This window comes from Pteropus medius, unplaced genomic scaffold (assembly GCF_902729225.1).
Source record: "Pteropus medius unplaced genomic scaffold, Ma_sr-lr_union100, whole genome shotgun sequence".
Taxonomy (NCBI): domain Eukaryota; kingdom Metazoa; phylum Chordata; class Mammalia; order Chiroptera; family Pteropodidae; genus Pteropus; species Pteropus medius.
In genome coordinates, this window is record NW_024346692.1 from 2981837 (window position 1) to 3009695 (window position 27859).

At 33.4% G+C, this 27859-nt stretch overlaps 1 protein-coding gene across 7 annotated transcripts in view; it reads right to left on the reverse strand.

The window, feature by feature from the left end:
• EPS8 (EGFR pathway substrate 8, signaling adaptor) overlaps positions 1-27859 on the reverse strand; it is a 155783-nt gene that overhangs the window by 28008 nt on the left and 99916 nt on the right. For all 7 annotated transcript variants that reach the window (XM_039876438.1, XM_039876439.1, XM_039876434.1 and 4 more), the window contains 11 exons: positions 21862-21929; positions 20023-20184; positions 18155-18304; positions 15562-15644; positions 14882-15018; positions 11525-11598; positions 10116-10242; positions 8354-8442; positions 7914-7988; positions 2496-2644; positions 545-725 (listed from right to left, as the gene is read on the reverse strand). In XM_039876438.1, the coding sequence (XP_039732372.1) occupies positions 545-725; positions 2496-2644; positions 7914-7988; positions 8354-8442; positions 10116-10242; positions 11525-11598; positions 14882-15018; positions 15562-15644; positions 18155-18304; positions 20023-20184; positions 21862-21929 (1295 nt within the window). The remainder of the gene's footprint in view (positions 1-544; positions 726-2495; positions 2645-7913; positions 7989-8353; positions 8443-10115; positions 10243-11524; positions 11599-14881; positions 15019-15561; positions 15645-18154; positions 18305-20022; positions 20185-21861; positions 21930-27859) is intronic.

Consider the following 27859-nt stretch of genomic DNA (forward strand, 5'->3'; position numbering starts at 1 on the left):
AAAAATGAAGAGGAGGGGAAGGAAGAGGGGAAGGGGGAAGGGAGAAAGAAGGAACGGAAGGGAGAGAAGGGAAAGAAAGGAAAAGAAAAGAAAAAAGAAAGCATTCGGGAAAGAGCTGCTTGAGACAGGGTGGGAGGACCTGGGTTCTGGGAACTGTCTTGAGGGTCTGATAATGATAGAGGAAAACAGAATAAACCAAGTGGCAGGAGGGCAATTTTCTGACAAGGAGACAAAGTAAATATTTTAAAAAGACAGAATCACCAGGGCTCCTGGAGCACTGGCAGGATGGGTACGGGAAGGGCTGGCAGGCTAGAAAGCATGATTTGGGCTCCTGTTGGGCTTCACAGGAAAACAGAGCAACTATCACAACGACAGAAGTGAGAGAGAGAGGTGACTATAGGCAGCAGGACATTTAGTCAGTCACTGGTTCTAGAATAATCTTCAGATAAAATGAGGACTCACAATCATAGTTACAAGAAAATGCAGAGCATTGCACTTTCTACAGAAGATATGTTACAAAAACAAACAACAAAAAAAACTTTACCTCAGTGGCATATCTTTTTGTTTCATGTCTGTGTTGTTCTGCTGCACCTGCCACAGACCCAACCAGCTGATAAATATCTTGTTCCACCGGTGCTCCCATGAAGTTCAGCATTGGGGGCTCCCAACCATTGCGGAACCGTGGAACGTATGGTGGAATAAACTGTTCTTTTGGCCACTCTGCTCTGTAGAAAAACATTAAGACATATAAAGAATAAAATTAAGAAATGTATTCATGCTCAAGATTATCTTTACTAAGGATAGCCATGAAACACAAAAACGAATGCACAAAACAAAAAAAAAAACAAGCAAAAACAATGCATACCTAATCTGTCTCCCCCCTAAAAAAGAAAGTAAACACGTTTATACTCATAGTTAATACCTATAAAATAAAGAAAGATTGAATTCTGCTTATTTCTGCAAGCTCCTAACCACTCAAGAACCATAAAAATAACCAGGACAAAAATTATAGCTTCATTTCTGCTAAAATATATTGTTTTATCTTTCACACATGATTTAATTCTTCAGGTTATATTTCTGCTATGATTAAATTAGCCATTTTATTCAGATTATTATGTACCTTCATGATCTTTTTACCTTTATGAGATTTAAGAAACTTATTTAACCAGTTCTTTCTTTTCTTTTTTTTACTTTTAGGCTAGCCCTTTTAAAAGCACTAGGAAGACAAGCTTCTCAGTGACCAAAGTGAATGATTCATGTAAAGTAGTGAGAAAAATAAAAAGATTTGGAAGAATGAGGAAAGCAAACATTATTTATTCACATATAATGAAAGAGAAACATTTTTATAACTTGCTTTGCTCAGCAAACTTTAACACTACAATTGTTAATGATTTGTTTTCCACAATCACTTTATTGACAAGATACAATTGTTAAAAATACCCCTTTCTGCTTTCCATCCTCGCTAACACTGTTCTCATCCTGGAGAGTGTTGATTAATAAGGAACCTCTACTATAGCATCTTCATCCCAAGGGGCCTCATTGCCTCTAGTTACATTTGTCCTTGTCCTTACTAGACTCAACTACCAGGATGATCTTTCTAAAACACAGATGTAGTTATGTCACATTCCTATTTACAAAGTTATTGATTCTCCACAACCTAGAGCCACACTCCAACCCCTTAATGGCATCGAGAGCCTTCATAACCCAGCCCTGATCATTTCTGATGCCTCATTTAATACCATCCCTCCCCTTTCTCCTCAATCACCCACTACCCAAAGTCTATATTCCAGCTAAGCCCATATTCATACTCTATTCTTCTGATTTCCTGCTTCATGCCTTCCCTCGAGCTCCTCTCTCCGCTGGGGAGGCCCTTTCCCTGCTACATATTTGTGGAAATCTTACTCATCCTGCTGAAAGGCAGCTTAGCAAAATAATTATGAACATCAACTCCAGAGCCAGATTGCTGAGGTTCAAATTCCAGCTCTGCCATTTATGAGTTGTGTGGCTTTGGGTAAATTATTTAACCTCTCTATGCCTTAGTTTCCTCATCTGTACAACAGGAATGATAACATTAACTGTGTAAAGTGAATAGAAGAGTGACTAGAAGATACTATATGTATATAAATATATACATGTGTATGTGTGTGTATATATAAACATATACACACACAACACACTTAATATTATTATTTGTTGATTTTATGATTTTAAATGTCATCTTTTCTTTGACAGATAACTACCTCCTCTCTAAATCCTCTTCCTGACTGGTCCACCATTCCAACAAACAGCGGTTTTGTTTATGAGTCACTCTTGGCATTTATCACGTCTTATATAGCATACACTTATATCTTCTCTGCTAGACTTCTAGCCTTTTAAGGGTTTAGGCTTTTTTACACATAGAAGGTTAAATAAATGTTTCATTAGATCTATGTAATAAACAGAGAATGATACTTAAAGTATTATAGATATTAAATGCTAAACTCATATATGTTTACCTGGGTTTCATCCAAGTTTCGCCCAATGACATCCACAGCTGCCTTTCATCGGTATTGACAGTATAATTTAAGAAATCAATTGTGTCCTTAGTCAATAGGGGGCTGAGTACAGAACTAGCTAGTTCAGAGCCTCCTGTTGCTTGTATCACCTAAAATGACAATCATTTTTAGCAAGAAGATGATAATTATTTGTATATATTGAAAATATGTAGACAAAAGCCATGACAAAAACAAGCACTGTTTTTATACACTTGAATTAAATTTCGATGTTGTATAATACACTACTGAATAAAAAACAGCCTAACAAATCAATTTGGTCAGCCCAACAAATCAATTTGGTCAGCCCAACAGTACCTAATAATCTAAAATGAAAAGTTAATAGTTTAACAACTTTCAAAGGATCTGTTTATTGGCTGCTTGTGACTGTACTTTACTTGGAAAATACTAAAGGCTACCCGGAGAATTCTAAGTCAGATGGTTTAACAAACTCTGCTTTTTTAAAATTTTAAAATATGTATCTCCACTGGAAAATCTATTATGCCAAACTTGAAAAATATGGTTCTAGAAAGGAAGACTATGGAGAGAAACAGGCTCAGTTCAACAGTCTGTGGCTGTGCCCATAAAGATGAAGAAAAATAAAAAGATCCAGAGAGAAAGGTAAAAGAAGAACTGGTACTTTGAATCTATATTTTTCCCAGCACTTAATTCTAGGAAATTGTCCTGATTTAGAGTGGATAATTTAATGACTAGCAGAAATAAACAGGTGCAATTCTCTGATAAACAAAGTGATGATAAGTAGGTGTCCAAAAACTGCTCCAAATTTACTTCTCAGGGGGCTATTTCCTGGCTAAGGAATGGCAGTTATCTCCTAGAGCAGAAACCAGAGACCTTTTATAAAAATCTCACCTTCTTGGAGATATGGCACAAGAAGAAAGGGATTTTTTTTTTTGAATGGTGCCAGTTACCCAGGTGTTCTGAGCCTGCTGTACTGTTGAATGTCTCTGTGTATTTGCACATGCTGTTTCCCAACTCCCCAGAAGGCCCTTCCTCCATCATTCAGAATTCTACTCGAATACCACCTCTTCTGGGAAGCCCTTCTTAACCCACAGTGTAACTCTGATGTACCTTAAAGTCCCCAAAATCATTTGTGCATATCAGTAACACAGTACATTGTGACTTATGGCTTATTTTTCAGTTTCTCCTTCCTTGAGGACTTGGATCAAGACTTACCTGACTTTGAACTGCAGAAGGCACAGTGTTAGGGGAATGAATGAGAAAAAAATAAAAGAAATAATGAAGGGTATGAGAGGTAGGCTGACTCTTATTTGAGAAGAAAATCTACCTTGACAGTCTGGCACAGTAATTTTTTACTCCCAAGCCCTATAATCACTTTCGGTAAATGTCTAGGGATGACTAAGAGGAAAAAGTAAAGGAATAAAGAATAGAGGATTATTAAAATCTTTGTTTTAACAGAGGGAAGAGAAATGAAATGAAAGAAGGTAAATAAGAGGCTATGGGCCATAGTTCCCTCCTAAGAACGTGAGTGGGCATGTGTGCACACACATGTGCTGTGATTATGCTTGTGTGTAGATGCTAAGGGTGGATGGAGGGACTCACGAGGTTTATAAAACCACTAAATTTTGTTTGGCTGGTAGTCGGCCCTGAATAAATGTTCGTGCCCAATTCTCTTGTCCAAGTAAAATGTCTGGGACTCTACAGGCAGAACATTAAATGGAGCAACAGAAGCATTATGATTGGGGAGACCATTAATAAGCAGTCATTTTTGAGAAAAAATATAAAACCAATCAATGTTTTCAGATATATTGCCTGATTACAAAGACTAAATTTGTATGTTAGGGAGCCCAGTCCTATTATTTTATACTTCTATTCTGTGTAATGACTAGGTATCTACTTATGACCTGTGAAAGAGTATGAAAAGAATGAAAAGAGGTGGCAAAAACTGCTTTATAAACAGTATTTCCTAATACTCTTAAGATAATATCAAATGTGTTAATTATAGAATATAAATTTTGTTAATGAGCTAGTATGGGTTTCTTTGCATATGGCTGGACTTCATCTAATTTTTAAAAGAGCTTATAAAGCAGGAATTATTCAACAATAATTAGACAAGTAGAAATTTGATTCTCTATATTTAGGAGCAACATATGGAAGCATTCATAAATTACTGATGCAGTCTTGGACTTTCATCTTCTAATCTCGTATTGCCCAGTTTGACATTCATGCTCATAATGGTACTTACTTTCCAGTGTTTGTAAAGCAATATTCATTTCCTTTTTACCTTAGGTCTTGTCTAGTTAAACCTTGGTGAAAGATTTATTTGTTCCTTTTTGAGATTTATTCCTTTTTGTTACTCAGAATCTTTCCTTTTTTTTTTTGTTTTTTTTTGATATTCAAGTAAAAGCTATGAAAAATGCTGACTGTACTCCATTTTTGGTAGATTATAGAACTCAATGACCATAATCTTTACATGTTCTAAATCAAAATTAGTGATATTTACCTGCTTCATATAGTTATTATTCTTATTCTTTTTTAAAAAAAAAAGCACAGAAATAATACACAGAGTAATCACAAACTACTAACGATTATCATTACTGCTATTGTCCTTCTATAAAGTAATCACTTGCTCAAATCATTCACACTCCACACATTCCTGCCTTGGCTTATACAATAGGAAACTCTTCTTCTGGAAGTCTCTTTAAAAGAAAGAGATTCTGCCTTCTCTCCACTCCTCCTCTCACTTGTCCTCCTCGCCAAAAGGGGAATGACCTATTAAATTTGTGGAATTGTAGAAAAAGGTGATTTGTAGTCCATTCTCATTTGGGAACGGTCTGTGTGTAAAGCCAGCCATTGTTCCATCTGCCTTCTGTTGCCATGCTTTTTCCCAAACTGCAGCACTTTGTGTACTCTTAAATATTACCCCAGTTATTTTTCCCATCTGTCCTGTAGGACAAGATGGTTGCACACAATATCAGCTTGGAAAAATCGTGATTATACTATTTGCAAATATAAGAAATAAAAAATGAGAAGAGAAGTATATTACTGTGCCTATTTCATTAAATGTATACGGAAAGAACATACCCGGATATTGAAAGTCTAGAAAATAAAGATGTATATCTTGGATCCTGGCCTATAACACAAGTGGTATAAACTTTTGCTGGATAAACTCATGGAAACATCCCACTCCTTCATAAAGGGAATAGTCTCCAACATACCATTATGTTAATTTCAAGAATTATAACTTCTGCAAAAATATAGATGTATGAAAAGGAAGTTTTCTGGGGGAAAATGCTATTATGTGCATATCACAATAGCAGGAACACTGTGTGCATGCCAGACTGCTAACTGTGCCCTAGTGTCCATTCTCCTCTTCTTCCTTCTAGAAAGAGAATCCTCTATATTTTAGATGGATATAGTCACTTAGATGGCGACTATATTCCTTTGGTATTAGGTGTGACCATATGAGAAAGTTCAGGCCAACTGGATAATGGAAGAAATTATCTGTTTAAATTTAGAGTCATCTCCTTCCAGATAAAGTATAAATATATATATGCCTTACTGTTAAAGTGTATAGCTGAAACTTATCGGATTTTGTTAACCAACATCGCCATAAAAAAATTAATTAATTAATTAAAAAAGAAAAAGCTACCTTTCTTTGCTTTTGTACAGCTGTTACAAGGACATGGAGGTAAACCAACTTCACCACAGATATCTAACATAGTTGCTCAATTCTTCCTCTTGGAAACTTTTTTTTTTCATTTGGCTTCTAGAATACCACAATATTCTTGTGTTTCTTCTCCTGATTTACTGCTTCTTCTCCATCTTCTTTGTTGGTCCTTTCCATTTTAACACTGAAACTACCTAGGGCTCAATCAGCTCTTGTTCCTCTTTATTTAGAATCACTCTCTTGGTGACATCATCTACTTTAATGGCTTTAAATACCTTCTATAAGCAGATGATCCTCAGATTTATTTGTCTAAGCCTGATTTCTCCATTGAACTCCAAATTTGTATATTCAACTACCAATTCAAACTTGTCCATCTGAATATATCTCAATTTTCACATGTTTAAATTGAATTCCTTATCCTCCTCCAAAAATCCACTTCACCCATAGTCTTTATCTCAGTTAATAATCAGTTCATCCTAATAGTCTCAGTCCAAAAATCTTGGGGATTCCTTGGCGCTTGCACAGCACACCCAGTCTACCAGCAGACTTTGTTGTTTCTATGGTTTATAACCAGGATCCAACTTTTCACCACCTTCAACGTTCCCAAACACCATAATCTCCCATCTGGATTATTTTAATAGCCACCTCAGTCCCTTCTTCCCCCAAATTTCTAAACATTGCGGCCAGAGCAATCCTTTTCCGGCTGAAAACCCTCCAAAAGTGTCAAAGGTTTCACAATCACCTATAAGGACAAGATATGTCCTATTGATTTGCTGACCTCATCTCCTACTAATCAAGATCTCCTCCCTCACTCTGTGCAAGTAAGGATACCTATTTGCTCCAAGAACATAATTTGCATGTTATCATCTAATAGCATCTACGTTCCCTGTTCCTGGAATTCTCTCTCTTCAGAAATCCACATGACTTAATCCTCCTTTATTTGCTCAAATGACACCTCCATGAGTTGTTCCCTTAACTAACCCTATTCAACAACTGTAATACACAACACACGCACATGCACACACACACACAGGCATGCACCTGAAATGTTCCCTGTTCTCCTTCCCTGCTGTATTTACTCATTATGCATTTATTTTTAGTAGGCTGTATTAGTTATGCATTTATTTAGTTACTGTTTGCCCTTCCATACTACAATTTAAGTTCTGAGGGGATAAGAATTTATGTCTGTTTTATTCCTAATGAAGTACTAATAATGCCAAGCACATAGCAGGTTGTCAATTAATATTACTTGAATAAATAAGTGAACAAAGGATTGAATCAGAGACAGCTCAGGTGGTGGAGGAACACTTCAATGAAAAGAATATGGGAATCTGAATAACATCATGGAGCAAAGCCATCCATCCAGAACTGGACTCCTCATGCCTATTTTCTCTATTTTATGAGAAAGAGAACATTTTCTATATTATTCAACCCATTTATATTACATACTAGTATGTACTAAAATAGTGGTATCCAATAAATCTTTATTTCTTTTCATTTTCCTAGCTCTATCAGAGACATTAGTTTCCTCTGCTATAAAATAAAAAGTTTGAACTATGTAATTTCTAAGATTCTTTCAAACTCTCAAATTTTGCAAACTTAATGTTCACTGAGATGGCAAGAAAAATATTTATGCAAGGTAATGAAGAAAAGTTGTCTACTTAATCTAAATAAACACTTGGGACTGAAAACATACTAAGAATGCTTACTTCCTCAAATAAATAAAATCTTACCATATTTAATGGAGTAAATAAAAAATGAACCAAATCTGCAGCACTGGGATTCTGGATATGAGACTTCAATTTGGCCTGTAACATTAAGAAAACAGATAAACATTTTAAGATGATGTAATTGAGCAAAAGACAGATACTCAAAAGGTCTAACACTGACTCAGATGAAGAGTTCTTTACTACTAGATTCACTTTTAGTCTATTAATTGGCATGGGTGAGTGAGCTTTAGAAAATTTAGTTTTTTAAAAAAGGAGTTATTCTTTTTGATCAAATCTTTTGGATATACATGTTTTATAATCTGTTCTAATTAAAGGTCAGTAAAAAATACATTCAAAAATCTGTAAGAAAAATTTCGTCTCTTAGTTCAATCAGGAACACTCTGACTGGACTTTGACCTCTTTCGTGTGTTTATTTTAATTATGTATAAATAAATTTCACTTACCAGAAGGTTAAATCCATGTTTGAACTTTTGGAAACAGTCAATAAATTCATCAGGAGGTGGGGGTTTTGCCCGCAGTGTTAAAACACCCTCTAAAAATATAAATAAAAGGAGTAGATGAGAGTGCCAAGAAAATATATTAAATGGAAAGAAAAAAAACACACATTTATGTCTGTAAAGTTTAATGATTACCCCAGATATGTTGCTGCCCAGTTACTCTGCACATCTCATCGTCTGACTGTACCAAATTAAGACGATACAACATTTGAAATGGACTCCTCTACCTTTAGGCTCCACTAGTTACTCATTCAATTTCATAAATTTATATTGTAGCCCTTCTAGGAGCCAGTAATTGTGCTTACCATTGTGAATTTAAGCCCTGCTCTTATAGGCCTTAAAATCTAATAGAGGACATGAATCAGATAAGCAACAAAGATCTACCAATTAAGTGCTATAGAAAGACACGGCATCTGGTTGGGAAACAGGGAAATGTATACTTAAACGATGTTTCATGGGCAAAGTTGCTTTTAAGATGGGATTTGAAAGGTTTGTTCTATGGCATTTTGGTAAGAAAAACATTATAATTGTATAAAAAAAAGCATAAGCTAAAACATGGAAAAAGGAAACTGCATGTACATGAAACAAAAAGCATTAAAGCAAAGAAACATGAGAATGGAAAAATAGATCAAGGTTAGATTGTGGATGACCTTGACTGCCAGGGTGAGAAGTGGACTTAAGCAATACAACATGGAATTAACGTGCTTTTTAGCAGAAGAATGAAGTGACTGTCTTAGAGCTTTAAGATAACTGTCGTCACAGAATAAAAGTCTGGAGACTTGAAAACTGCGCAGAAAGCTGAGTATGGTTATGAAAACAAAAAGAAAATAATTGGATATAAGAGACACAAAAAATAAAGTCAATGTTGGGTATAAGCTAGAGAATGGAGTCACAGAAGAATCCGTGGTTTTGAATCTGGGTGACCAAGAGGATAGTGTATTCTTCATAAAGAATAGAGGAGAAATAAGTGGTTTGGGACATCAGAAAGCAATAATACTTAATTTCATAATATAGAGAAGTAAGATATATCCAGATATACGCATCTGGAAAACAAGTCTACAGCTCAGATGCTTATGCGGATGAGAGCTAGGCAAAGATCTGTAAGTCATGTGTAATGAAAGGGATATTTACTTGTTATTCTTTTATATATTTCAATGTATGGCATTTTGTTGTACAATTATAATTTTATACATTTTGGGGCCATTTTAAATAGCTGAAATACAGCAGACACAAAAACTGCTTGTATGAAACCTGAGTGTACTGTCTGAAGTTTTGTGATTAAAAAAATTTCAAATCCATTGACATTTTTTCTATTTTAATGAGAAAAGTCAATCCTTTTATTTAAGTAATAATGCGGTTCTATATTTAAAATAAGATAAATTCAAATATGAGAAGAATAGAGCTATGCTCTTTAACAGACATTAATTTTACAATCACTAATGAAAACTATAAACGACCACTAGTTGAATCTCAGAGTCTCTGTGATTTAGGTAAAGCATCCTAGAGTCTTTACTGTAGCCAACTGGGAACCAAAATAGACACTTCCCTGGGCTTATCTTGGTCTCTGCCTAAGTCTCCAGTGCTATCCCAAACTAGAAAAGGACCTCGGTCCACAGTCAAAGGGGTTTTGCTGAGCAGTCACAAGGACAGAAACTCTGCCTAGCACTGGGTCGGTCTTTAGAAGATTAAGAAAATCCAACCAACTTACCTCCTGGCCCTTTCCTTTTCCCTTTCTTGGTTTTCTTCCTTTTAGACAGCTCAGAAAATGCTTCGGCTGCTTTTTGGAGTTTTGTGATAAAAAATTCAATGTCATCCAAAATGTGGTTTAAGATTTGCTGGAATTAGAAATTATAGAATAAAACATAAAAGAAAACAAAACTATTTTTGTTTTCGCTGCACTTGTCAGTAAAGGAGAATCAGAAACACACACACACACAGACACACACACACACAAACATGCAAATTTCAAGTATCATTAATTCTAAGAAGAATAACTGAACTAAATATACCTGTGGCAAAGTCTGACATTTACATTTTTCTTTAGCTTAGTTTTGTTCTATTCTCAACACCATCAAGAAAGCATTCACAATATTTACTCAGATAATTTATTATTTTCAATTACTCTAATTTTCTCAGTGTTCTCCCACATAAAGTTAGGGGAAAATAATTCTAAGAAACATTTTGTTAGAAGAGCACTGAGTAATTTGTTTTCCTAAAAAATGTTCCAATAAAGCACCAACATTATTTCATGGAATTAAAAGTATGTAGAATGTTGTGTTATCCTAATAAACACATAGATAATCTACAATAAGTATTAATAAGAGTTTCTATATACTAAAATAGAATTAATGATGAACTATGCTTTCAGAGATCATCAGATGAATTTTGATTATCTCATATATTATGTCTTAGTTGACTTTCTCTAGTATGTGTGAAACTTGATATTCTTCTAAATTAAAGACTAGAAAATGGGATTAAGAGTGAACTTTTAAGTATAATAAGTAATAATGTGATGTAAAAATTAAATTCCAAACTTCAAATTCCTCTAAGGATTTGTTTCCAAACAAGCTAGGAACATGAGTGTAGTATAAAAAGTAATTATACTGACATCACAGATTATGATTACATCACAGGGCATTGTCGTTGTGTAAGTAAATTACTGTGAAAAAATAAAAATAAATATAGCCTTACGCTTTTGTAAGAAATTAAAATTTATATATCTACCCTTAAAAAATGCCACTTGAGTTTTATCTTTCAGGCATTATAAAATATTTTTAATAAATGCCAGCAAGACATATTAAAAAAGATATTTCAATTATGAATTACAAACTGAAAAAACCCAAACCCCTCAAATCTGATAATTCCATTTAAATTCCTTTGTAAACTAGTTGATGTTAGTACTCCTATCACTAAGTATTTGCATAAAGTCTATTAATTAACTATTGCCATAATGCATAAATAGTTAAGAAAAAATAATTCAAAGTGCATAACTACCATTGGAAAGAGAAAATATAATTTCCACAAAACGTCTTTATTTAAATCAATTTCATTTTCCTTGTTAATATTTTTTACTCTTGTAAAAAAAGCCAATGATCTAAAGAGGAATGTTGTCCTTACCACATCTCTGTCAATTCGGGCTGCCATCATCTCAGGTGTTTCTTCATGCCCATGATACTGCCTTTGTTTCTCAACTAAAGAGAGAAGCATAATTCTTTCAAACTGTTGCTTAAGCAATACCAATATAAGTAATTAAACACTGGCTAGAAAATTGGCTAGAAAAGAGTGCTACTTGCAAAAGAGAGCATCTTCATTGGATAAGAATCAAAACTCTGCTCATCATCTATGACAGGGTTCCCTAAACCCCAGGCTGGGTACTGGTCTGTGGCCTGTTAGGAACTGGACCACACAGCAGGAGGTGAGCAGAGGGCAAGGGAGTGAAGCTTCATCTGTATTTGCAGCTGTTCCCCAGCACTAGCATCATTGCCTCAGCTCCACCTCAGATCATCAGGCATTAGATTCGCATAGCAGCAGCGGTCCCTGGTGCCAAAAAGGTTGGGGACTACCAACTATGACATGCATCCTTGCCACCACTAACAGAAGCACTTGGGCAGAGCTGAAGTACTTGCCTTCCATCTTTATAATGTTGATTTACCCTATAATTACCTTTCTATTCTCCCTCTTCCCTATGTCAGTGGCCTATGGAACCAACACTACGTTAGCACTCTGTAATTTCTACACAAGAAATATGAAGCCACATTTAAGCACCTACTTCTTAAATAGTAGTCAATTAATTCTAATGCAACAAAGCTCCTAATTTTTATATGTTCCAACATTGTGACTACAATAAAGCTTTGGGGGTTCTGATAGTAAAGTGCTTCTTAACATTCCAGTTGTCATTAGACTTAAAACCCACAATGTTAGGCTCGTTAATTTTAAGTCATATGCTTTTAAATTATAACTACCTACAGGAATTTGCAAATTAAAGAATAAATGTATTAAGAGCATTCGAGATGTTAAATTAGCCCATTTGGCTAGAGCATGATGTTAATGATGAGAGCATTATCGTGAACTCCTTCCTGGTATAAGTAGGTTAACAAAACCACTAAACACAGATATAAGTACAAAGATTTCGTAGTAGGTGAAATGCAAAAAAAAAAAATGTGTGGATGGAACAGGAAAAATGTATCATCACTAATGGGAATACAATTCATGATATTATCATCATGATTCATGATATTTGATACAAAGAATCGCACAAAATATTGACAACTCTGTATTGCCATGCCTCTTCCAGGTCTAACTTTCTCCATAAATGAAATACTTGTTTTAAAAAAAGAAAAGAAAAAAGAGAAATGGCTGAGTCTTATAAAACTTAATTAGTGGCTATTAAGTACTTAAAGATAATTAGAATTTATATATATAAAATCTTGCCAGTTAGCTGTTTTAAATGTGGTTAGCGGCTATCTTGGCTATAGTACGTATATACTACACAGGAAACAGTCAGTTGAACTTGAAATATAGCTATTAGGAACTCCAGATAGGTGAGGTGAGATGGGAGGCTGAGGTGAGGGAGAGATGTAGGATTTCACAAACTTTTTCTGGGTCTGTGGCATGACTAGGAACCCAACTGTCACTGTCGCCATTCCACAGAGATCACTTGGAAGTTGGGAGTAGAGCTAACTAACTCAAGGATTCAGGAGTTTTTCAGTCTGAGTCAGCAGGAGCCTTTGGAGGGATCAGAAAGATACTTCTTTTGGAGACTTTCCAACTAAAAACTGGCCTGGATCCAGACAGAACCTTACATCAAAAGTACTGTGTTCTGTTTGGCCTAGGAGTAAATTAGCTCTAAAAACCTCATCTTATATAGATGACCCTGCACAGAGTAATTTAGACAAAATCTAATGAGAGCTCAGAAACCCCTGGGGATAAACTTTCTCTTTGCTATAAATTATATTAGGCCTTACGAATGTTTCGACAACTTTATTTAGAATATTTGTAAACTTAAAATGTACTATCCTTCCTCAACTTCGAGGAAGACCATTCGACTTCTCTCAAAATAAAACCCACACCTTCTCCAGGAAAAAAAAATAGCCACAACGAAAATACCGTAAGTAAACAAGAAGTAATAAACATTATAAACTCCCAACTAGTTCTTTAAACACAAAATTTTACAGACAAAATGAATCAATAAAAATTTATATAGTTCCTAAAAACAGAAACTGTTATAAAGTTATAAAGTAAGTAATAACTTTGTTACTTTATTTTTGAAAAATGCAGTTTCAAAGATTTATTTCTTTCATCTGTTTGTAGCTAGGCTTATGTGTAAACTTCCAAAAATAACTTTAAGGATATGAGAAATTTAAATAAAATGGAAAGTAATTCAGAAAATAAAATCCTCTCAATTTGGTAAAAATGAGAACAAACTCAAATTTTTCTTACTATACTGTAGTAGGTACTGTTACAGACATTATGCTTTCAGATTCACAGAAACCCAGGAATTGTCTCCATTTTACAAGTGAAGTTGAAATACAGAGATATAACTGTCCAAGGTCACACATGTAGATCCTGGCCTAGCTCCAGAACCCCAGTTTTGACTCACCAGACTCAAAATACAGTCCAATGTCACTCATTGTGAGAATCAAGTTCTATTGTTTAACTATACTGCTAGATATCCTTGATGAATGATGCTTTACTAGATAAAGGAAAAGGGATTTAAGAAGTCTCATTGAACTAGTAGTAGGCAAAAGAGTGAGGCTCTAGTCCCCACCAAATTCAAACTTGCTGGATCGCAACTTATTAACCCTTAAAATGAAGAGATTTAACTGAGCAAATTTTAAGGCATTTTCCAGTCATAAAAATTTCAGATTTGGTAAAACATTCTGACATATAAAAAGTTACACTAAGTTCTATGCTTAAGATTATTTGTTCTTACAAAAAGAATGTTAAGTTAAAATGACCGTACATACAAAGGGCCCATTCAACAAAGTTAGCCAGATGGACAATGCCTTTGACCCCTTTCCCACTATCCCACCTCTGTCCTGACAATCTGTCCATGTAACCACAACTAATTTTTGCAAAAGAAAACAGTGGTAAGACAACAAAAATCTGAAGTATAATGTTAAAACAAAACAAAACCAAACCTGATAGTCTTTTGTTTGTAATCAATAGTCTCAACTACCATTATTTTGTTAGTTAAGTCAAATTTTCCATCTTTGACTAACTTAAAACAAACAAACAAACAAACAAACAAACAAAAAACTCTAATCCTAACACCATATTTTTTAAATGACTGATCTGAACTCTCATACATATAATCTTACAGAGTTCAAGGTTTAACTTCCCTTTTTCTAAGATTTAAATTTTAAAACTAACCTCAAACTTCAGCTCAGAAATTAGCATCAGAATTTGAAAGCAAGTACTATGTTACAACCCAACATAAATGTATATTAAGCATCAATTCCTAGAACTACTCACAGTCCCCTTGGTCAGCTGCCCATGCAGACCAGGCTGCCACCCGACTTCTAACATCCACCTGGGTAACAGTCCCAGGGGGCACAGGAGCAGGAGCTCTGGGCGGAGGCGGTATTCCATGGTCTGCATTGGAAATCACCCTAAAAACAATGAGAACAAATAGAATTTTCACCATCTCCATTTTTATAACATCAATTCTCTCAATTTATAGTATTAGTTCTCCAACCTCAAGAAATACTACGTCAAGGGGTAGACCAATAAAGACATCCTAACTATTCCATAGTCTGTATATTTAAAATATATATATGAAATTTAAATTCAGCTGGAAACTAGGTTTAACTGTTTTCTGGGTCGCCTGTGATTTGGAAAGGCTATGAACCAACCATAGTCCTAATATTTATTTTTATTCCCGTAGGCTACGTTCCCTTAAAATGCCACTCATCTTTCATGACTCTATGCCGACAAAAGTGGGAGAAGCCATATCAGAGAGAGACCATAGATAGCATCGAGAGAAACGGTGCAAACACACACACTGACAAACCTGGGAGAGTAAATGAGTTGAGATTACAGGTTGTAATCTGTAAACTATGCTTTCCTTGAAAATAATTTTTCTAAATCTTTACAGGAAAAAAAGACTTTAAAACAAATCAATTCTACCCCTTAATTTCTGTTACTGTCCTTACCTCAGGGCATCAGGCCGCCTTTTCTGTTTTCCTCCTTTACTGTCACTGATTGCACTTTCAATATCTTCACTAATTAGGTTTGCCTGCAATGAAAGACAAGTTACCTCAGAGGTTATAGATTTTTCTTGTCTTGATATGTAGGTTACAACAGAAAAAGAGATTATGTTCCCTGTCTGAATCAGTGTCTTGACGCAAAAGAAAAGTGTGTTTTTTTAAATATGCTTTCAAAACATACTGTGTTTTTTTTTTAAATTGGGAACTTTATAATGACAAGATTTAAAAACTAAAAAAATTTAAAAATATTATTTAATCCAAATGCCTTTATTTTAAAAACAACAGCTATCCTCACATAATAGGCGAATAGAGAAATGATTTGCATATGCTAAAAGTATAATCATATGGGAAAATGTAACTGGGTAACTATCTCTGCCTGAGAAGAAATAAAGTCAGAAGCAGCACAGGCATGCAGGATAGAGGTCCTTCCCTTTCTCATCCTCAGGATCTGCTGGATACTCATTCACCTGCTGCAACGAATCACTCACTCCCACCTAGCAGAGCAACTCTCAAGGTTAGGGTAAACCTGCTATAATCATGAGATGAACCCCAATACCAAGCTCTACTCTTTTTGATAACCACTTTATTTTGTCATTTCAGGTAAAAACAAAAAACAAAAAAAAACAAAAAAACTCCAAACAATTAACTTTTTCCAACGAGAACATTTGATTCCATTTTCATGGGAATCAATGTGAGATTAGCAGCAAAGAGGTTTATCTTGTTTGATTGTGAAGTTTATTTATAGCCAGTGATTATTACTATATATTGGATTCTTGCTGGGATGTATTCATCTTCTATTTTTGCTCCTGCTTGTTCTCTGTAATTATGTGTGTTTTTCTCAAACATTTAAAGATTAGCTAATCTGTTCTGCTCGTTTTATAATTAAGGGAACTTAGGAATACTCATATGATGGCGTGCTGAAGGTCATACTTCTAGTTAAAGAGTACTAACACATCCCAGTCCAGTGTTACTTCTACAAGAACATCCTAGTTTCAGAAAGACACTACAAACATCGTGTCGAAGGCTTTCTGTTATGTGGGAGATTAAAACTGAAGATGCCTAGAAACTCTGAACTTCCTATAGGGGGCTATCATATTTCTAAAAAAATTTTTACTACAAATGTGGGCAGGAACATTGTATAAAGTCCCAGAATAAAGAAACTTCAAAATTCAAAAGTGATATTGTAAGATGATCCATATAAAATAAACTACATCATGTTTCATTGTATTTATATTTTTAATGGGGCTAGGAAAAAAAGGTCTTATATGTGGAATATGGCACCAATGAGTAAATGCATATAGCTACAGAGAAGCACTTAAGCTTTTAATTAGGACAAAGCGGTATGTAGTAAATCAGTTTCTAACCCATCAACATTATCATCCCCTATGAAATAAAGCAAGCCTTTTATTCTCAAAACTGAAATCCACGATAACCCTTAGTTTCCAGAGGCAGGGATTTTTAGAACAATGAGGCAAACACCAGATTTAAAATTAACTTTCACTATATTTTCAGAGTAAAATATTTACCTTAATATTTACTGATTTAACAAATCTACCCTTGCAAAATTCTTTATGTACTTTATGACTTTCCAAAGGCACTATATAGAAACCTGATGAATATTCCATACACAAATTACCTAAAGGTCATAGTTCTTTTCAAGTAATATTTTTAGAAAGTCATCTATGACATATATTGAAATAAGAAAACTATATAATATACTATTTATAGTCAACCTTAATTTATCACATTTTAATGTCAAAGAAATACAGAGAAGATCAAGTGACACTTTATGCTTATCTCCCAGCATTACTTTGTACGTTAAAAATTACTAGTATATTTTATAATATACATGGTGATACATCATTGCTTTGGTAATGTACCAATCAACTCAAACCAAAATGATTTCCCTTTTCTAGTAATCAACTCATGAAATAAAGATATTTAAGACTCAAGGTAACTTCTAATGTCCAAAAAAGCACCACAGATTATAATCACTTTAAAATTACGGTGTACTTTGAAATACAAATCTCCAAGATATAGCATGTTACTGGTAACTATGCTCAACTATTTTCAAATTATTACATGGGGATTACAAATCTTGAGCAATTATTCAAGTCACATAATTAAATGGTAAACTTTAAATCGATATCATGGAAATTGTCTAAATGCTTCATTGCAATAATCTACGCTATAATTAGTACAAAATAAAATAATATGGCAGGATTATTTATTGCCCATGACACATAATTTCTGAAGAATCAATTTTTAATTATAAGCCCAAGTCCCTCAATGAAGAATTTAATGTATTATCTACATTTTTTCTTATAAATAGAATATATCTGATATTTCTATACCACTCTATCTCCTTTTTATTTCACTTGGCCTGAAAACCCTAAGGAAGACACTAAAGGATTTGTTTTCCCTACAAAATTCTAAGAAACTAAAAATCTAGTACCTACTAGCCATATGATTGAAGTAAATAATTCAAAAGCTGCCAGAACATCTGCTTAAAGGGAAAGAAAATTCACCATCCTTTTACCTTAATTTCATCACACTGGAAAAGATGAAGATCTGGCTTATTCTGAGTTGGCTCTTTGCACACCAGGGCAAGAATTGAATCATAGTTACAGGAATGCATCACAGCTTGGCAGTGCTGGATTGTGTTAAAAGGAAAATTCTCCAGTTCATTCTATAAAGTAAAAATATAACTTGCCTTATTTTTTATTGTCTACATAAAATCTATTTCACAAAGAACTCTAGGCATCGCATAAATTATTTTTAAGTGCATAAATCATATTAACAATGAATATTAGTAAACACTTGTAGATATGAGGATGAGTAGGTACAAGGTGGCAGCAAAGAAACAAGGCTGGGCTGGATGGTGGGTGGGAGAAAAAGCAATGAAAATGGAAACATTTAGCAGAGGAATGTAGTTATGTTCTTAATAAGCAGAATATTAAATTTAGCATTACTGATTGTCTCAGATTACAGGGTAGAGGGGATGCCTTTAACAGCAAAAAAAAAAAAGGTAAACTGAGGGCTCTTTCCAAAATTATTCACCATTTCACATCACATTCTTTTCCCTCTGGCTAAGTAAAGTCAGATTTTTGTCTTTACTTGAGCACCGTCTAGTCATATATACAAATACACATACATATAAACATACACATGTACAAATGTTAGGCTAAGAATAATATATCATTTGTACATTTTTTATTTCAGTGAAATCTCTCAAATGCAAAAACTCACTATCTAGCTGGAATCCCGACAAAACGTAAAATAACAGCATCAAAAGTATCTCACTAAGAAATATGTTCTTCAAAATGGTTAAGGCATTTGGTGGTATAAAAGTGAATAGTCTTTAACCTATAAAGGATCATGAAAATAAAATACCAATAGACTAAATAATTAAAGCAAATGAACTTTCTTCTCACAATCAAAATTCTGTATTTAATGAGATATTTAAGGTGCTTATCCTTACACTAATGGCTTCACACAAGTCGTGAGTGGTTTCATGATGTAACTGATGGGAGAAATCATGATTTTTAAAAAGAGTAACTAAAATATAATATCCTTGATAACTGGAACATAAAAAGCAACAACTTTTATATGGACAAAACATATACATATACACCACATGATACATTTATTCTAAATCCTAATTCCTTAGGATTCCACAAAGGTGAAATAAAAATGCAGGTTCTATTAAAATAAAATGTAATTTCTAAGCCACACTAGAGAGAGAATAAATTTTCTTTCTTTCCTAACATAAATTAAATAATATCTCTTCTCTACAATTATGTGAAACCACGAGGATCAGAGAAGCATTCAGTTGCTCTGTACAGTAAATAATGGATGAGATGAAAGAAAGGGCAAATTTTATCCCAACTCCTATCAGAATACAATGTAGTCATTTTCTTTATCTTAGGAGCTCAAATGCTTATTAAAATGACAGGGCTCAAAAGAGCTCTCTTAAGAGTCCCAGCATCTTACCTACCAGTTCTTGTGTGAAAGAAAGGTGCCTCCTGTAGAGCTGGTGAAAAGTTAATACACACATAATCCTTTCATTCCAGCTCACTCATTTACTGGGATATAGCTCGGCCCAGAGTGTAATCAACGTCATAAAGTATAATGCCCCACTAGGGCCTTATTTTAGCACTACATATTTTTTCCTCACTTCTTCCATCTTGTCATTTGTGGTTTAAAAAAACTGTATGCCTCTACGTCTAGTTTAAAAAACTGATTTTGCATGTATAATGTATATACAGTATTTTTTCAAAATCACTGACAAAGCTATTTTATTTGATCAAACTTTGACCCATATTCAAATAATCTGACCTAACTTTAAGTATAAATATTTGTGAAACTTTCTTAAAAAATAAAATAGTATAAATTTTACAAACTTACCTTTGATTCTAAATCAATCAGGCTCACGGCTCTGTCATCCACTTGAAGAAGCATGTCTTGAGTCCACACTTTGCCTTTGGCATCAAGCAATTTCAGCTTCCTTATTCCATCATCAATAGTTATCATAGCATCTTTCCGATCCAGAACAAAGGTAGTCAAGTGCTTATGATTGGCAAAAAGAAAAAATATTTGTAACATACACAGTGTCTTAGTACATATTTTCCAAAAGAGAACAAAGCAAACCCAATTGAAGTCAGCTAGCAATGAGGTGAGGGACAAACAGAGTTCTCTAGAACTTCATGTTATTTTACTAAGATAATAAAGTCAGTAGGTTTTGCTGAACAGAGGAAATGATACTTTGAATTATAAAAAGCTAAATCTATTTAATATTGTGCCATGTTAAACTGCATAAACATATCATACAAATTCTAAACATCTTAAATGACAGTCTCTTAAAATCAACCTCCACCCATTTTATTGCATTGTGGTTATTTGAATGGTGATCAACAGCAGGTAATCTACGTGGCAGCTTGAAAACTATACACTGATAACTGAGAGTAGCAACAGCAACTCTAGTCTGTAACAGCTGTTAAACTTCACTCTACTAAAATCACTTAATCAAGCAATCTTGATATAGGCAGAAAACTGAAAATAAGAATAATTAAATATTACTTTCCCTGTCATACACTGTCAGTGGAATTATAAATTGTTACAGCCACTACATGAAACAGTATGGAGGTTCCTCCAAAAATTAAGACTACAACTACCATAAGATCTAGCAATTCCGCTTCTGGGTATGTATATGAAGATCTGAAAACATAATTCGAAAAGATATATGCATCCCTATGTTCACTGGAGCACTATTTATAATAGCCAAGATGTGAAAATAAACTGTGTCCATCGACAGATGAATAAATTATATATATAATTACATATATATACACACACACAATCGAATAACTACTCTGCTGTTAAAAAAGATGAAATATTGCCATTTTCAACGACATAGAAGAAAGACTTTGAGAGTATTATGCTAAGTAAAATAAGTCAGATAGAAAGGGACAAAAACAATATGATTTCATTCATATGTGGAATATAAACCAAAAAAAAAACCCACTAACAAACAAAATAAAAACAAAGTCATAGATACAGATAATAGATTAGTTGTTACCAAAGGGTAGCACGGTGTGGGGAGGATGAAATGAGTTAAGTGGGTCAAATTTTTCAAATGAGAAATGGAAACTAGACTTCTGAAAGTGAGTATGACATAGTATATATAGATGTTGAATTACAATGTTGTACACCTGAAACTTACGTAATGTTATTAGCCAATATTATCTCGAAAAATAAATAAAAATCACTTTCCTACTGAAATATTTTATATTATAAGCAAAGGACACCTAGACTCCAATTAAGAGCAAATATCTTAAAATATAACAACAGAGGATAAAATAAAAAAAAAAAACACTGTTTAACTAGAACAAATAATGACTTTAGATAAAACTAAAATTAAAACTAAACAACTCACTGAAACAGAAGCTTAATTCCAAGAAAATTCTACAATATAAAATAGAAGCTTTTGTACTGTTTTTAACAGAAATAAGGCTGACAAGGATGAGTAGTTATTTTATTTTATTCTCTATGAAAATAGACCCCAGATTAAAAAAAAATACTATTTTAATATTTAACATGTAAGTTTCACAAGAATCTAAAAGAAAATAGTCAACACAATTTAGAATACATCATAGGAATAAAATTAAACATAATTCTGATTTTACTACCAATTTTTATGTCCCTCAAGGTTCTTTCTAAATTTTAGCAAACATCAAAGCATCTTACTTCAACATGGTAATGGGTTGTATTTGATACACTGCTGATACTGTCACGTGCATAATTCTTCCTTTGTTCTGAAAGAGAAGTTTAAAAAGTCATTATTAACCCACTAATAGTCTGAAGTTCACATATCAGTGTCACGTTGCCATCTCTAAAACTAGTCTATCTCACATTTAAATACAGTAGTTGACAAGTCGCCATTGTGTTGTGTTTCTGAAAACACTCATTATTCAGATAAATTGAAAAAGCCACCAGACAGCTTAAGTGAAATGCAAGAACAATTTGATCCAATATAAATTTTCACATTGCCAAAATTTAACAAGATTATTAATGTTCTAAGAAAAAAAATCACTATTTTGTCTAAAGGCTTTATTAATCAAGGACCTACTATTTAGCAAAAAGATAAAAACTAGCTTGTAAATTTCATCTTTTAGAATACTAAGAACAAAAGAGAATTATAAATACTGTCATAGATACTGTATTATATGAGTTAGACTACATTATTAAAATAATAGGCACTGCAAGAAACTTTTACAACATCCAAACTATGGAGAGTGTTAGAGGAGATTCAAAACATGATTCCATCATACTGACTGTCGTTAAACCAATCATTTTCACACATCTACAAAACACACAAATGTGATACTCAGAATTATAGATATAAGCTGCTAGAACAAATAAAGTGAGGTAGAAAGTTACTGCACCAAACTATTTTAAAAGCAAAAATAAACCTTTAGTTTTCTTTTGTAAAATGCTGCAAAACCAAAATAAAATATAAAATATGTAGAGGCAATATTTTGCATTTGTTATTTTCTAATCAAGCAAGTTGCTTATCTGTAAATTCAGAGTTGCCCTATTTCTTCTAAAGTAGAATGCTATGATAAAACAAACAAACTGATTTTTGATTCTGGCTTTGACTCTTTCACTAAATAGGAGACTAAATTTGGGCAAGACACTTAACTCTGGGCCTCAACACCCTTATTGTAAATAAAAGGGTTAAATAAGATCAAACCTCAAGACTCCTACACTACTAAAATTCACACACTCACACACGCACACGCACACGCACACGCATGCATGCACTCTCCCTAGCTTTCCTAATAACCATTTTTGTCCAAATATAAACATGTTTCATTCAGTTAACATAAAAACTTATAGATCTTCCTACAAGAGCAAAAGTTAAAAGTTCTGCTGAACATAAAAGCAAAGCAAGTACAAATTTAAAAGCACATACACAGACTCAGAATGATAATGTACAGAATTTTTTAAGAACTTGGATAAAAAATGTTTCCCAATGTATATAAAATTATCTTTTCATTTTTATTTACCCTAAAACTTAGATGAAAATATCCATATGCCTTATATTACATCACTCTGAAATTATTCCAATATATTCTATTTTTTGCTTTTGCAGCATTAAAGTTACTTAATAAGAACACACACACTACAAAATTCAATATCTGCTACCTTTCTTTTTTTGTTTGGATGATGACCTGAAGAAGTATAATCCATCTGGTCCTACCAAAATAATGTGATCAAAAAGAAAGATCTGGTTTCATCTTAAATTTTCTGTTCCAATATGGTAAAACATAAACCTTTACTTACATGACTATATTCTACATACTTAAAGAAGTGAACAAGTTTATTTTTTTCTGATTATTAGATAAGGATTAATCAATGTGAAATATTAAAAAAGTGGATAATGTTGAGGAAACCATTATAACTTCTGAAATACAGTGTACAAATCAGGGATATATCTGACAAAACTACTTTTAGAAATAATCACTATTTCAGAATCACCAGTGTCATCTTCTAGGACAATTCTCTACAGCAGGCTCAGAACATGAGAATAGTTCTGTTTCCTTTGGTCTGAACTGAGGACAGCAAAAGAAATGGCAATGGTTGCCTTGGTATCCAGTTATAATATGGAAACCTAGGATATTCAAATGCTTGACTCTTTCAGATAAATGATAGGCAAATGCAGGTAAAGGTCAAAAATGTATGTTTTGTTATTAAATATTCTCATTATGAAGTAGTAAGAATTTGTTCCCTCAAGTTTCCTAATGCAAAGAGTTTCGCAATCCCAGAGAAACATACTTTATGGAAACAGGAAACACTATGTGATAGTATTTGTAAATAGCATGATGGTAACTAACCACAGATTGTCTAGAAGATATGATGACATTTCTAATATTCCAAATTAAGAATCCATTTTAGCAATTCATAAACTACTTTCTTATGTTACACAGTAAATAAGATGTGTTATGAAAAAATACCTTTTAAAAATTCAGAAACACCATAAACAGATTTATAAATAATGAGTAGTTCCAGTGATTTAAGTCAATGAATAAATGAAGGTTAATATTAACATTTTAATAGGAAATTTTGAAAGAAGGCTTCTAAAAGGAAATTATAGTACATTTATTTTTATATGAGAATCATATGTATTCTCAAGTACAGTTGTAAATAGTAATAATGCTCCTAAGCTGAAAATTTCACCAACAGCCTTAAAACAGTGTGAAAAGCCTAAATAAAGTCTTGATGATACTCAAGATAAAGCCTCTAATGACATTCATCACATCCTCTAACAATGATTCTCAATTTTGGCTGCACATTAGAATAAACTAAAAAATACTGCCAAGGTTCCACCCCCTAGCAATTCTAATGCAACTGGTCTAGGGCGGAAACTGGGCACTGGGATTTGTAAAAGCTCCCGGGCAATTCTTACGAGAAGCCGAGGCTGAAAACCATTGCTCAAGAATCTGTGCAAATAATAACTCATCTATTTCGTCTTATGTCTTTAATTTGAAGTTTTCTCTCCAAATTTATAGTGTAAATCATAGTCAAGTAGTGTGTTAAATAATAACTGAATAAATATGGTAATTGAGTTTTGGGTTTCTAGTATCATGAGCTGTTCAACTCCCAGTATAAGAGCAAGTCTCAATCTCTGTCTTTCTCTCTTTCCTTCTGAATCAATAAGAACTAGGAACAAACTTTACTTGATTGTAGTGCCATTGGTTGTGTTTTACTATTTTTCCTAATAGCTTTTATCGAATGGACTAGAATATACGAACCCAAAGAAACAGATTTAGGTAAATTCAGTAACCAAAAATAAAAATTCTTTATATGTCATTTTAACATTATTGAGTCAATATGCTGCTACAAAAAATGATATTCAACTTCTACATCAGGAATATTAAATTTAGTTTTCAATGGACTTTGAGTGATTATGATATATCAAGGTAGGTTTATCAATTGTAACAAATGTACCACTCTGGTGGGGGATGTTGACAGTGGAGGAGGCTATTTATATGCAAGGAGGTATGTGTAAAACCTTTATACCTTTCCATTAATTTTTCAGTGAATCTAAAATTGCTCTAAAAAATAAAGTATTAATTTAAAAAATTGGGCTTTATTTAACTTTTCAATTAGTACAATGGTAACTATAACAATTTGCAGGTCTCAGTATATAAACTTAATTCTCTTTTGCCTGTATTGCTGTTTATGCATAAAATAGCAAAATCTGGAACAGCCAGTATTCAGAAAATTTTCATTTTCTCTTTCTCTGAAAAAGGAAAGTGTTGCTTAGAAAATAAGAATTTGGCAATTCAAAAGAAAAGAATATAATGTAAAAGCATATGGGCTACAGCTCATATTTACATTAAAAACCTTTCAACTACCAGTAAAAGAGAATTCCTTTCCCACTATCCTAGTGTATCATTTCCATTAAGGAAAGATGCTTAATGGGAATCGATGAGGAGTACTAATAAATACAAGCTCCTATTGTCAAGGCAACTACAATCACAGTTTGAAAAATAAGTATCTGATCCAAAATACTGTTGTTAAAAACAAACAAGGTTAATTTTACAAAATTACATTATTTAGGAATTAATTTTACTTGTCAGTTCAACAAGTTGTTAAAATACCTTATCCCAAAAGGAAAAAAGCTTTAAATTTTTCAGATAAGTTGGGAAAATTGCCAAATTATCCTTCTGAGTTGCATGCTCTGGCAGGCTCTATGAAGCTGAATTCTGACTCTACTGGTTGCCTGACTTCTTGGGCTGCTTACTTCTTAAGAATTAAAAAAAAAAAAAAAAATTTGTTTACAAAATATATTTAAATGTTTTCTCTATGTAAAGTAAAATGTATATTGTATAATAATAAGGATGACAGAGAAAGAGAAATGGGTTTTAACTCTTAAGGGCCACTTAAATGTGTAAGAGATTGCTTGGGCTTCGATTATGACAATTAAACAGACCAGCTCTAAACTAAGATCAGGAGATATACAGGAGTGAAAAGAGAAAGATAGGTACAAAAAGAAAAATACGTCAGATGGCTATCTGTTAAAAGTGGTATATTCAGGAGTATTGCTTTGAGAAAGGTGAGCCAAACACTGTTCAAAAATATGGTAAAGTTTATAGTCAAGTCAATTATACAGAAATTAACTGTGTAGTTTATAGGTTGCGTATTCTCAATTCTTACTAGTACCTCCCTGAGAAGAAAAAAGCAGGAAAAACACAAATATATTTTCCTACTTGCTAATGTCACAAAAAAGTTCATATTTAAGGCTAAATTAGTCTTGAGAGGGTTTCTATCATAGTTATGTTATTACTTTGCCTCCCAACAATACAAATCTCAAAGTTACTATAAATGTTGGTTATAAGAAGAAAGTATTATTAATTGGTAATTCTGTGAAACTTGAGTTTTTCTTGGCTATGACTTTAAACGGCTGATTATTCATGAGAAATGGTCATATTCCAAATTTAGCAATATCTAAATTAAACGGAAGTTACTTACTAGGAAGTTCAGCTATTCAGAACACAGCAAAGAATTCATACTTAAATAAGTCCTCTGAGGGGCAGACAGACATGTCACAATGTCTAGACACTAAAATTTGCACATTAATGTGTAGGTTCTAATGAGAAAGACTCTCAATTCCTCACTCGGAATCTATTTGCTAACAAGATTTTCTATCTAGATTCTCAGCAGATGCATATCAGAAGCAATGCTAGAAGTAGGCACGTTTACAACAGGGAAAAGTGACAGGCTTGGGACTCAGCCTCATGAAAAAAGCAGCCCCAAATATTCAAAAGGGAAGAGATTCTGAATTTGGAGAAAAGGTAAGGAATACAGCCTTTGAGCACATCCCACCCAGTACACAAGTTAGCGTGCATACCTATGACCCTGTGAGTCACTGACAAGAGATTGCAGGTTTCACACCCTGATAAGAAGGAATGTTTAATACATTTTACAAGTATTTATGTTAAAAAACAATGTAAAGTTTTCATGATTAAAGACTTTGACCAACAGGCTAACCAGAAAAAAATATAAAATGTTTAATCCCTGAATAACAGTAGCCAAATGACACTTTATTGTCATAAGTGGAGAAGAAAGAAATTAATATTTATTTTCCTAAGCAAATGTCATATTGTCAGGGACTTTAGTGATGTAGAGCCACTTTGAAATTTTTTGTATAATAATGAAGAAATGGCAAAATAGGGTAACTATAACTGTAGCATATTTTAACTGTTTTCTTTGAATAAATTAAATTAATACACATCCAAAAGAAGCGATTTTATTGTCATAATTGTGTTATTCAATACACAGTTATAGATTTATAAAAAATTGTGGAAAAATAAACCTATAAAACTATAGGTTTATAAAAAATAATCAGCTGTTTAAAGTATCACTGTGATTAGTAACATCATTTGCATGAAACATCAAAATATTAAATTTGAGGGCCTCCATTAATCTGAACACCCACAACTAAAAGCAACTCTCCTATATCCATCCCCACTGCCATGTTAGGCTTATTAACTTCAATTTTCTCATATAAACTTACCAAAACATTATTATCAATTTCTGTTTTATAGGTGAGGAAACCGGGGCCAATAGGTTAAATCATTTGCTCACAATGGCAGCCCCTTGGTAGAGTGCCATGAGCCAACTACAGATCTCTTTGGCCTCCAAAACCCACGCTGCCTCTCTGAGCTCATTACTAACA